Source organism: Rhinopithecus bieti, unplaced genomic scaffold (assembly GCF_001698545.2).
Source record: "Rhinopithecus bieti isolate Rb0 unplaced genomic scaffold, ASM169854v2 scaffold_64281, whole genome shotgun sequence".
Taxonomy (NCBI): domain Eukaryota; kingdom Metazoa; phylum Chordata; class Mammalia; order Primates; family Cercopithecidae; genus Rhinopithecus; species Rhinopithecus bieti.
Window position 1 is genome coordinate 326399 of NW_016824829.1, and position 12336 is coordinate 338734.

Here is a 12336-nt window from a genome sequence, read left to right on the forward strand (position 1 = left end):
GCTACTTCTTTAACTGTACAAAGAATTGAAAACATTACATGGAATTTGTTTCTTGCTTTTCCATTTAACATTTTCTCATGTCTTTAAATATTACTCCAACCATAATTTTCAATGGCCAGTACATATGAATTCCATGGTAATACAACTTAACTATTTTCCACTTTAGGGATTTTAAACTGCTTTCAACTTTTGCTTTTATTCTGGGATGAAATTTTTTGTGTAATTATGTTTGCATGTCAGGTCATTTAGGATAAATTCCAAAAGCTAATTTACTAGTTCAAATAGTAAAACATCTGTACAGTTATACACATTAACAAATTGCTTTTCATAAAGTTTATGAATTTTATACTTCCATCACCATTTGAGAATACCAATTCACTGCATATTCAAAACAGTGAACATTTTGTCAGTTTTAAACATTAAAATATCTCACTTCTTTAATTTACCTTTTGTGAAACTGAACATTTTTTAATGTTCACTAATTCTATCTTTTCAAATTGTTTAGACTTTTATTCATCTTTTCCATGGTAGCATTTGTCTTTTCATATTAAATCACTAAACTCAATATTAAAGCATATAAACCCTTGCCTGGCACCCAGAAATCTTTCATTTTATGGTATCCATTCAATCTTACCCTTTGTGATTTTCCCATTACCTTATGCTTAGAACATCTGTTCCCATTTCAACATAACTATTGACATATTTTAGTTCTTTTGTTTCATTTTGACATCTATATTTCTAACACACCTGGAATTTATTTTGCTGTGGTATGAGGTTCCCCATCTACCCCTCCTTAAAAAATCTCATTCAGATTCTTACTGAAATTCTAGTAAACTATAAGTAAAATCAAATGTATAGAAGAATGTTGAATACTGGCGCCATCAGGCATCCTTATCTTGGACCTAACTGTCACAGAAATACTTCCAGTGTTTATTTACTTTGTAATACATTGGCTCGTTGTTTCAGACAGAAATTTGGTTTTTTCAGCGTAATATTAAAATCACCTGTTTTATTACTAAATCTTTAACTGAATCTGGAGTATTTTATCAAATGCCTTTGCAACATCTGTCTGGGATTATGAATATGTGCAATTATGCTTTATCCTATAGATGTCACGAATAAAGAAGTTTCTCAATAGTAAGCCATCCTTTAATTACCAGCATAAGTCCTATTCATCACACTGTATTGTTTTGAAATGTTGATTTTCAGTTCCATGTGCTTTGGTTAACATTTTGCATGTATAGTCTGGGGTCTTTTAAGGATAATTTTGTGAATAACTTTAAATTTCAATGGTTATTATTTCAATTAGTTTACTTAGATGCTCGATTTCCTTTTTTTTTTTTTTTTTTTTAAGGAGATGTGGTCTTTTTTGTCACCAGCACTCAGGCTGGAGTGCAGTACACAATCATAGCTCACTGCAGCCCCAAACTCCTGGGTTCAAAGGATCCTCTCACTTCAGCCTCCCAAGTAGCTGGAACTGCAGGAGTGCACCACCACACCTGACTACAACTTCTTTTATTTCACCTATATTTTCCCTGAATGTCATTCATTTGGAGATTTCCAAATTTGAGCTCTAATTGTTCAAATCACACCTGTATTTACTGTTTATATGCCTTTTTCCCCTAAATTGGTGAGTTTAGATTTTTTTTCTTTGGTTAGGTATCTCAAATATTTGTCTCTATATGTGTCTTCCCTGTGCCCGGCAATAATCAACTATTTGATTTGTCAAATACCTTTTTCCTTGGCCTAATTTATTTTTACTTACTTGCAGAGTAAATCTTAAGGTGTTCTGTGTACTGTGCTATTCACTAAATTGTACAACATGTCAATCATCATTCACACACATTTGGGGGCAGGTGGCTGTGAGGTACCATGTATCTCATCAATTAATCAGAAATGTCATTCTAATTTTACCATAATCTACTGGAATCTTTAGAACATATTTTTTTAAAATTGTTAATGTTTCAGTAAGCACTGTACTAACTAGATCTGGTCTTAGAAAACTGGAGACTAATTTGATTGTGTTTTTCCCAAAGACACTGCTTAGTGTTTTATATTATTCATTCGCAGCACTTCAAGAGCCAAACGCTTCAAAATAAATTAAGTATGTTACAGGGAAGAGGCAAACCGGAACAAAGAAGCAAATTTAATTTTGGAAACTATAATTTTACTACAGTGTAAATATAAACAATTTAACTTTATGGAATTTGGGGGAAAATACACTTTAGAAGCCAGGCTTCTTTTTGGCAATGATAATCTGATTGTAGCAAAATTCAACACTTATATAACTCTATTCATGTGTTCTTGCAATATGCCAACTTTTTTTGTCCCTTAGATTCCCTGACACATTGTTACCATAATTTAAATTGCGTTTTCCTGTGCAACTTTTCATTTTTCAAAAATGCTGACTAATTACCTCCATTGCTCCCTATGAAACTTTTACGGACATTCCTATAAAAGTACTGTCTTTTGAAATACATTTTCCCTATTACATATAAGTGGGGAAGAAAAGGCTTTTCTAAGAATGTTAAATACTTTTAATTTGGACTCCTGTGATACCCAAGTCCATAACGACATTACGAATCAACAGTGGTTCTTATTCATAAATAGACGACATGCCATTTAACACAGGATGTCTCCTCAACTTAAACTTTTCCCTCAGAAATTTACATTTTCCTTCCAATAACCAAAAGAAATATATGATAGACTTTTCTATACTCACTTGTGAGTCACTTACATTTTTCACAAAAAAAGGTTAATTTTACATACATACACACACACACACACACACACACACACACACACTTCTCAAGTAGGACTCCTAGAAGGATTTCTAGCAGGCTACTAAATTTCTATTGTTAACTATGTAGCCACCATGGCACAGGGATTTTAAAAGTCAGATGGAGAGCTGGCAGCTAGAAGCATCTTACCTGCTTTCCATCCAGGGTGCAGAGCCTCTTGACGACTCCTGAGTCTAGTTTAATGGCTTCGGTGATATCTGTTAAGACTTGTTCAAAGGAATGAGCAGTCTTTTTATTCAGAAGGATCCGCACAGCTTTTCTAGGCTTCACACCACTTCGAATCACAGTCACTAACTTGGGTTTGATGAAATCTTTACTCTCTTTTACTTCACTTTTCACAGATGAGGCAGCAGCCAGGGCTCGGGGTGTCCCACCCTTGATGTTCACAGACCAGTTCGGATTAATATTTTTGGTGTAATCGACTTTACGAAATGGTTCATTGGATGCACACACGTAACTCTCACCTAAAAAGCAAAATTTGATTTTATTAGCATGATTATCTCTACCATAGAAGGATTTGGTCTAAAGAACAGATGGAGACCCATTAAGTGAACCCTTAACCTTGGCAGGTTCACTAAAAGGGGATGTTCACCCTTTTGCTTTGGCATTCTCCCACCTCCCTCTCTTTTAAATAGTCTAGATTGGTTTTGAGAGAATAACAAGGATTACAGGGCGAGAAGCACTGGACCAAATATGTTAACCGAATGTGTCACCTTGGATAATTCATTTCTCCACACTTTGGTCCTCAGCAATAAACTAAAGTGGCTGAACCAGCTGAATTCTGAAGTACTTTCTGATTCCCAAAACCTCCTATTTATTAATTTGGTTTTAAAAAACCTCATTCTGATAGAAATAATTATATCACAACATATTGATATAAGGAAATAAAAATATATTTCTTCTAATTATAGATTTCAGTTCTAATCAAAGAATAATCACATTTTCACACAGCTGACTCAATTATACTCAGGTACAAGGTCACTTACTAAATTAATGAAGCACCATAAACATTAAGGAAGAGTTCTGGCAGCTCAAAGAAATATACCTCAGCCACTTTTCTTCGTACAGAATGTAAATTTAAAATAACTATTCTTTAAATATACAACACTTTTCTGTAACTACTTAAATAGAAGAGGACCTGAAGTAGTTAAAATGACGTGTTCATTAGTCATGAAACCTTCTGCTTAATTTTTATTAAGTACAACATAAGAGCTGTATTATTTGCCAAGTGGCTTATTAATTCAATGTTTACTGATATTTTACATTCCAAAATTTCCAAAAATTTTATGTTGATATACCACAATTTTCTTTTAGGAAAGTCAGAATCACCCAGTGTTTTACATTCTTGACTTTTGACATACAAGATAACAGGGTTATAGTAAAGTTTTTCTAAAAAGAATCCATTATTTTTTCACATATTCAGTATAACAGACTCATTGTTAATAATATTAATATGAACCTGAAATATTATAAATACTTAAAACAGTAGTAACCAAAATAGTGAAAGGGAATTCCTGAGAAAAACCTATTAATATCCATATTAAACTATTATCATAATGTTCTTGAAATCCTGATTAATGGAGAATTTTAGAGCCTCCGAAGGTACATGAGTAATTCAGTAACAGATCAGGCATACAAGAAGATTTTATTTTTATTTTATTTATTTATTTATTTATTTTGAGACAGGGTCTCTGTTGCCCAGGCTGGACTGGAGTGGCGCAATCATGGCTCACTGCAGCCTCAACCTCCTGAACTCAAGTGATTCTCCCACCTCAGCATTCCAAGTAGCTGGGATTACAAGTACATGCCACTATGCCTGGCTAAATTTTTGTATTTTTAGTAGAGACAGCGTTTTTGTTATGTTGCCCAGGCTGGTCTTGAACTCCTGTGTTCAAGCAAGTCACCCACCCTGGCCTCCCAAAGTGTTGGGATTATAAGGCATAAGCCACTGTGCCTGGCCCCAAGAACAGCTTAAAAACTGGAGCACTGTCTTCTATCTAAGGGTATAACTAGAGCACTGCCCAAGATAACTGGGGAACCAATCACAGGCTTTAACACAGTTTCTACACCAGTAAAGTGAAATCTAACCCAACCACCACCATTTAGAGATTTTTCATCTCTCTAGGCTTATCTAAATCATTTTTCACAGTACGATCACCTAGGAAAATGTCATATAATTTCAAAAACAGTTATCAGTTTAACAAAATTAACTATAACCACACATATGTATTAATGGGCAAAACAGAATTTTGCTTTAACCTCATAGAGAAAGCAACTCTCACATCAAAAGCTCTTACTATTTTACCTATCATAAAACTTTTAAGTCTATATTCTGATTCAAAATACAAGATGGAAGAGAAAAAAGAATATTAGCAAAAGAAGGTAATTTTTTTTAAAAAAGGGCAAGGATAAGTAGTAAGGCAGCTGGGGAAAGCCTATCCCCATCTAAAGAGTAACAATGAAAAAAGAAACAAAAGAGCAAATTGCATACGGCAGATTTCCTTGGTCAACCTGTCTCTACCCAACTGACATATCCACAAGGAGAGCTGCTTCTTAAATTTCTCTGCATTTTGTTTCCTTATACAGGTTCCGAATGTCAGAATGAAGTAGGTAAAGGAAGCTCCTTAATTTGCTTTTGTGCACTTACAGATAAATTTTAATTCCTTCCCATTTTCCCTTCTTCCCTTCATAATGTTTCCATTAAAAATGTGTAGGCTTGGCATGGTACCTCATGCCTGTAATCTCAGCACTTTGGAAAGCCAAGGCAAGAGGACTGCTTGAGGCCAGGAGTTCAGGACAGGCCTGGGCAACATAGCAAAATCCTGTTTCTACTAAAAATACAAAAATTAGCAGGACATGGTGGCACACATCTGTAGTCCTAGCTACTTAGGAGGCCGAGACAGGAGGATCACTTGAGCTCAGGAGTTCAAGGCTACAGAGAGATATAATCTCACTACTGCACTCCAGCCTGGGCAACAGAGCAAGACCCTGTCCCTATAAAGCAAACAAACCAAACTTGTAGACTAGTTCCACCATAAACGTGTATTAAAGTTTTGAGCCAGCCTGGCAAATGCCTAAAAGGTTGGCAAATGCCTACAAGATAGGGCTTTCTACACCCATGGCAGACACAAATAACAGTTCAATAGCCTCACCCTCTTCCCTGCACCCATGGCTCTATGTTCTTTAAGCTTAGACAACTCGTCACAATGTGCACGGAGTGCCTACTATGCACAAGTTCTCATGCTAGGTGCTGATATGGTATGAAACCCACGTTAGTAATCTTGGCATTCAACATTACAGCACATAGGTTCAGCACATGGTTTTAGGGTCAGACCTGTGTTTCTGTGTACTGGCCACACAAATCCCTAAAGTGTAGATGTCATATACCTTGACGACAACAGCCATCAAAATACCCAAGCTAGCTTGTCTTGTAATGTCTCCATCCAAATCAATCTGCAGATTGTAATTTTGTCTCCTACAGATCTGCCTACAAGGAGAGAATATGCTGACAAAAGAACTTAAGATGTTGGTTCCCTGGGCAGTTAGTTACAACTCTTGATGTTAATCCATCAGGTTGAGTGCAATGGCCCATGCCTGTAATCCCAGCACTTTGAGAGGTCGAAGAGGGAGGATCCCTTGTGGCCAGGAGTTCAAGCCCAGCCTGGGCAACACAGTGAGACCCAGTTTCTATTAAAAAGAAATCAATAATCATTCTTGGTTAGATACTATGCACCTCCAAGACTGATTAGAAGCAATCAGCCTCCCCCTACACAGATTCTTGTTACTGTACGGATTCTTGTTTAAGATTTTTGACTCCTTTGCCAACTTGTAGGTCTCCCCTTTCTTCCATTCTCACAAGGACATAGCTGAAAAAGTACATCCTGCATCCTAAAGTATTAAACCTTAATGTACCAATAAAACATAACAGTGTGAGAGGCCAGGCGTAGTGGCTTATGCCTCTAATCCCAGCACTTTGGGGAGCCGAGGGAGGTGGCTCACCTGAGGTCAGGAGTTTGGGACCAGCCTGGCCAGCATGGTGAAACTCCGTCTCTGCTAAAAATATAAAAATTAGCCAGGCGTGGTGGCAGGCGCCTGTAATCCCAGCTGCTTGGTAGGCTGAGGCAGGAAAATCACTTGAACCCAGGAGGCGAAGACTGCAGTGAGCCTAGACCATGCCACTGCACTCCAGCCTGGGTGACAACAATGAGACTCTGCCAAAAGAAAATAAAAAACCCCACAGAATGAGAGAATTTGTTAAACTCTTGCCAATGTATGTTAAAACTGCACTTACCAAAACAAAGTGACAGATGTACTAAAATCTCAGACTTCACCACTAGGCAATTCATCCACGTAACTATAAACCACTTGTACCCCAAAAGCTATTGAAATCAAAAAATTAACAAAATATAAATTAGAGTTCAACTAGGACCATGCATATGTATTTCTTCATAAGTAGACAAAGCAGTCCCAGAACTGAGCTTTCATAGCTATACTTCAATATTATCACAAGCTGGTCTGTCACTCAGAATCAAGCCATTTTGTTCTTCTGTTGGACATAATCTCACAGACTATATCATATGAAGTCACTCTAAAACTTTATGATCAAGTGACACAAAAACAAGGTCACTGTGCAATCCACAATACCAAACATCCCCCTCCTGTACTAAGTGAGTGACCATCATTTCCTTACCACCATAGCTTTTTCCTCAATCTAGTCCGCCCTTCCTATAAGATTTGTAGAGATATCCATTCACAGGATTGTCCTGCCTTCTGACAGCATCTAAGACAGAGTGAGCCCCATTTCCTTAGATCCTCCCTAATATTACCCAGCCACAGCCCAAATTCTATGATAGGTTCTAATACCCTCTTACTAAGACACCACATGGTATCTTATAAGGTGTGTCCTTCCTCACTGCAACAAGTAATAAACCCACCTTGTTCAACTACATGTGTGTTCCCAGTGGTCTTTGGCTAAAGGGAATTTAGATACACATATCCATATTCATTCTCCTTTCTCTGCCTTCTCTCTCTTTGGCCATAAAAGATTTAGGGGAAATCATTTTGCAAATCCTGATCATGAGTACTATATACAAAGAGGATTTTGGTTTCTGTATAGAAAGAGGATAAATAAAAGCGTAAGGTGGTTATAAAACTTAACTGTTTTCAGACATGGTAATGGAATAGAAAGTGTTCCTTCAGTATCCTGTAAGACTCTTTCCAGAGGCACAGCTATGGCTTTTTACCTTTGATGTTCATTCAAAGACACTTTGCATTACTGCATATTTAGTAGGCTGACTCAGTGTTTACAATTATGTAATACAACTTGGTTGGGTGTATGTTTAGAAGGCCATTAACTTTCATCCTTACTCAACCAAATGAACTGCCTCTTATTCAAGAAGAAAGAGGTCATTAAAAGCTAGGTACTTCCAGCCAGGCACAGTGGCTCATGCCTGTAACCCCAACATTTTGGGAGGCTGAGGTGTGCAGATCATTTGAGGCCAGGAGTTCCAGACCAGCCTCCCCAACACGGTAAAACCCTGTCTCTACTAAACAATACAAAAATTAGCCACACGTGGTGGTGCAAGCCTGTATCCCAGCTACCTGGAGGCTGAAGCACTAGAATCACTTGAACCTGGAAGGCAGAGTTTGCAGCATCACTGCACTCCAGCCTGGGTGACGGAGTGGGTGGGACTCTGTCTCAAAAAAAAAAAAAGAAAAAAGAAAAAAGGCTAGAAACTTCCAATTTCTCACTCTCTGCAAACCTTCATTCTTACACATTTATTTCCATCTGTGCCCATTTTTCCCACGTCCTTTTCCTTTCAGTGACAGAGTGCTATCCTCCTGTTCAAAGTTAAGTCCCTCTAACAGGACATGGATCCTTCCTCCCCTCCTGCTGAGGTTTTAAGGCCATTCTTCCTCTCTCCTCCAGCCCTCTCTATAGGATTGTACACAAGTGTGTCCCACCTTAAACATATGAACCGCCCAGCCCCACCCCATTCACTCTATTCTTCCTAATGTGCTTTTGGCTTCCATTCACTGTCAGTCCTCATCTGTTTTTCCACTTCATCACCCACTCTTTGCTCTCAAGCCACTGCAGCAACACTTCTGCTCCCTGGGTTCCACTAGCTGAAATGCTGCTCACCCCAATCCCCAAGCACTTCTTACCTAACTGCCAAATGAAGAGCACATTTTCTGTCTAATTTCATTCAGTGTCTTCAGCGTCTTCCAAGGGCACTGGACACCAGCCCTAATCCTCTTCATGCAAATCCTTTTTACCCTACCATCTATGATTTCCCTTACCTTTACCTTACATTTCTTAGGTTGCTCCTTCGCAGTCTGCTTTTCAGGATCCTCTTTCCACACCCAACCAGGCATCCCTCGTCCTCCTTAGACTTTCTCTGGCCAGCTGCATCTTTATCCATGGCTTCAACCACCATCTACACTCTGAGGAATCAAACACTAAGGACATTTCTGGCCTAGATCTTTCTCGGGTTCAACCCACTAACAGAACATCTCTCTCTAGATAATCTAGGAATATCTCACATGCTACATGTCTAAAACGAATTTCACTCTCCATTACTGCCACCCTGACCTCACACTCTCCTCTTCCTGAAGTCCCCCACGTATTGAATGGAATAACCACTATTCAGTCATCTAAGCAAAAACCAAGCTTCTTCTTCACTGCCCTTCCCTCACATTCAATAGAATTGGAAGAACTGTTGACTTTGGTCTAAACCCCTCTGGAAACCAACTCCTTCTACCCTGCCTTCTCTCATTTCTTTCTGGATTAGAGTAGTAAAGTGCCCCCTATCTGGGCCTCATCCTCCACACAGCTGTCACAAGTTTTTTAAAAACGTGTATTTGACTTTCTTGTCTCTCTACTGCCCTTAGAACGAAAGCCAAACTCTTCAGCACATCACACACTTCCAGCCCCTTTTCCCACCACTTCCCCGCAGGTTTCTATATTAGTGTCATATCAGCATGCTTGCAATTTCCTTCCAAATTTACACCCTCTTTATTCTCATTCCTTCTTATATGCCAGAAATAACCTTTCTCCTCTTCCCTTGTCTCTTTTTCACTGACCCTTCAAGATTAAGCACCTCTGGCAAGGAGTTTAGTAAAGCGATAGGAACCTTCATACACTGAAAAGCTTTTAAATTGGTTAAATCACTTAGGGAAAAGTGATTGGTTCAATAACTTAGGCTGGCATTATCTAGTGCTGAGTTAAAAACATACACACTCTACAATCCAGAAATTCACTCTAGGAACAGCCTGGAGAAACTCATTCACATAGACACTCTATATACACACACATGTTCATAGAAGCATTGCTCAACAGCCAAAGATGACAGTCGGCCCACGTGTCCAACAAGAGAATGGGTACACAGATGGTGGTGAGGTCACATAATGGACTACTACATACTAATGAGAATGAACAAATGAGAGCTATATGCAACAACTTGGATGAGTTTTATAAACAATGGTGAGCAAAAGATGACAAAAGCATATGTGTACTATGATTTAATTCCTAGAGTTTGAAAAAGTCAACTATATCGATTAAGGATGCCTTCACAGGTGGTAAAACATGAAGAAAAGCAAGAGTCAGGCTGCTGTTGCCGTGGGAGAGAGAAGACTTGTAACTGGCAAGGGACACAGGGAGATGCTGACAATATTCTATTTCTTGACATGACTAGCAGTCACAAAGATGTTCACTTCATAATTCTTGCTGTGTGTGTTTTATGAACTTTCTGTAGGTATATTATAGTTAATAATTAAAAAATAAAAATTATGTCACTCCTTGCTGCTCTTTTTGTACTGAGTTTACAATGTATTAATTTCTCATAATCACAATTTATTATTTGTTTCTGCTAGTGGTTCTTAGTGGAGAATGTCTTTAAAAATCAGGTGATTTTGTTGCATAAGCACAGACACCCAAGCCTCACCCCAGTTCAACTAAGACAATCACTGGAAAGTGAGTGTGAACTGAACATGTGGGTAAGGTGTTTTCATTTCACAAATGACTCTGAAAACAGTCCCTGGTTACAAGCCACTGCCTAGAGTAGAAGCTCCCTCAAAAAACTGACTGTACCTTCTTCATATTACCAACACCTAGCATAGGACATGGAATACAACAGATACTTAAAACATGTTTGTCAAACTAATGAAGAAAATGCATATTTCCAAAACAGACTTACACATTTCATGGCTTGCATTTGCATTGCATCTAGGCAAAATAATTACACAGTGTTACGGTTTACATAGAATGACCCTGGGAGGCTCAGAGTCAGGCTCCTGAAGGGCCTAATGCATGGTCTGAGACACTCATAGGTCATGCCAGTCCATCAAAAGTCAACCGAAGGCATCTAGGGGCACTAGCAGGAGATGAGGACACCAGGTACCTACCAGTATCTTTTCCATTCCAGGCGATTAAAACACCAAGAGTCCGAGGGCACTTTGTGGTCCAATGAATGTGATGTGCCTTTTAATCGATGGAATATGCATGTATTTACATAATTTTTTTAAACAACTGAAGCACAGTAATCTCTCTACATTTAGAATCTCCACTGCTAGATACAAACCCCTTGTCAGACATATTATCTGCAAATATTTTCTCTCATTCTGTAGGTTGCCTTTTCACTCTGTTGTTTCTTTTGCTGTGTAGAAGCTTCTTAGTTTGATGTAGTCCCACTTGTCATTTTTTACATTTGTTGCTGGTGCTTTTGGTGTGATACTTGAGAAATCACTGCCAAGACTAAAGTCATGAAACTTTTTCCTTATGTTTTCCTTCTAGGAGTTTCAGATCTCATATTTAAATTTTTAAATTATTTTGAGTTGGTTTTTGTGTATAAGGTTCCAGGTTCCAGTTTCATTCTTATGCATGTGGATATCCAGTTTTCCCAACACCATTTGTTGAAGAATCTGTCCTTTCCCTATTGTGTATTCTTGGCATCCCTGTTGAAGATCAGCTGACCATACATATTTGAGTTTATTTCTAGTCTCTCGGTTCTGCTACATTGTTCCATGTGTCTGTTTTTATGATAGTATCATAATGTTTTAATTACTGTGTCTTTGTAATATATTTTGGAATCAGGAAATGTAATGCCTTTAGTTTTGTTCTTTTTTTCTCAAGATTGATTTGGCTATTTGGGTATTTTGTGGTTCTGCATGAATTTTAGATTGTTTTTCTATTTCTGTAAAAAATGCCATTGAGGCTGGGCACGGTGGTTCATGCCTGTAATCCCAACACTTTGGAAGGCCAAGGTGGGTGGATCGCTTGTGGCCAAGATTTCGAGACTAGCCTGGCCAACATGGCAAAACCCTGTCTCTACTAAAAATACAAAAATTAGCCAGGTATGGTGGCACAAGCCTATAATTCTAGCTACTCGGGAGACTGAGGGACAAAAATAGTTTAAACACAGGAGGTAGAGGTTGCAGTGAAGTAAGATGACACCACTGCACTCCAGCCTGGGGCAACAGGGCAAGACTCCGTCTCTAAAAATAAATAAATAAATAAATAAATAAATAAATAAATAAA

At 38.2% G+C, this 12336-nt stretch overlaps 1 protein-coding gene across 8 annotated transcripts in view; it reads right to left on the reverse strand.

Annotated features, from left to right (window-relative positions):
- The window catches only part of DCLK2 (doublecortin like kinase 2), a 182979-nt gene that overhangs the window by 155474 nt on the left and 15169 nt on the right, over positions 1 to 12336 (reverse strand). For all 8 annotated transcript variants that reach the window (XR_001883478.1, XR_001883479.1, XM_017862658.1 and 5 more), the window contains exon 2: positions 2931 to 3265. Coding sequence is in view for 6 of the 8 variants with exons in the window: in XM_017862658.1 (XP_017718147.1) it covers positions 2931 to 3265 (335 nt within the window). In the remaining 2 variants the exon portion in view is untranslated. The remainder of the gene's footprint in view (positions 1 to 2930; positions 3266 to 12336) is intronic.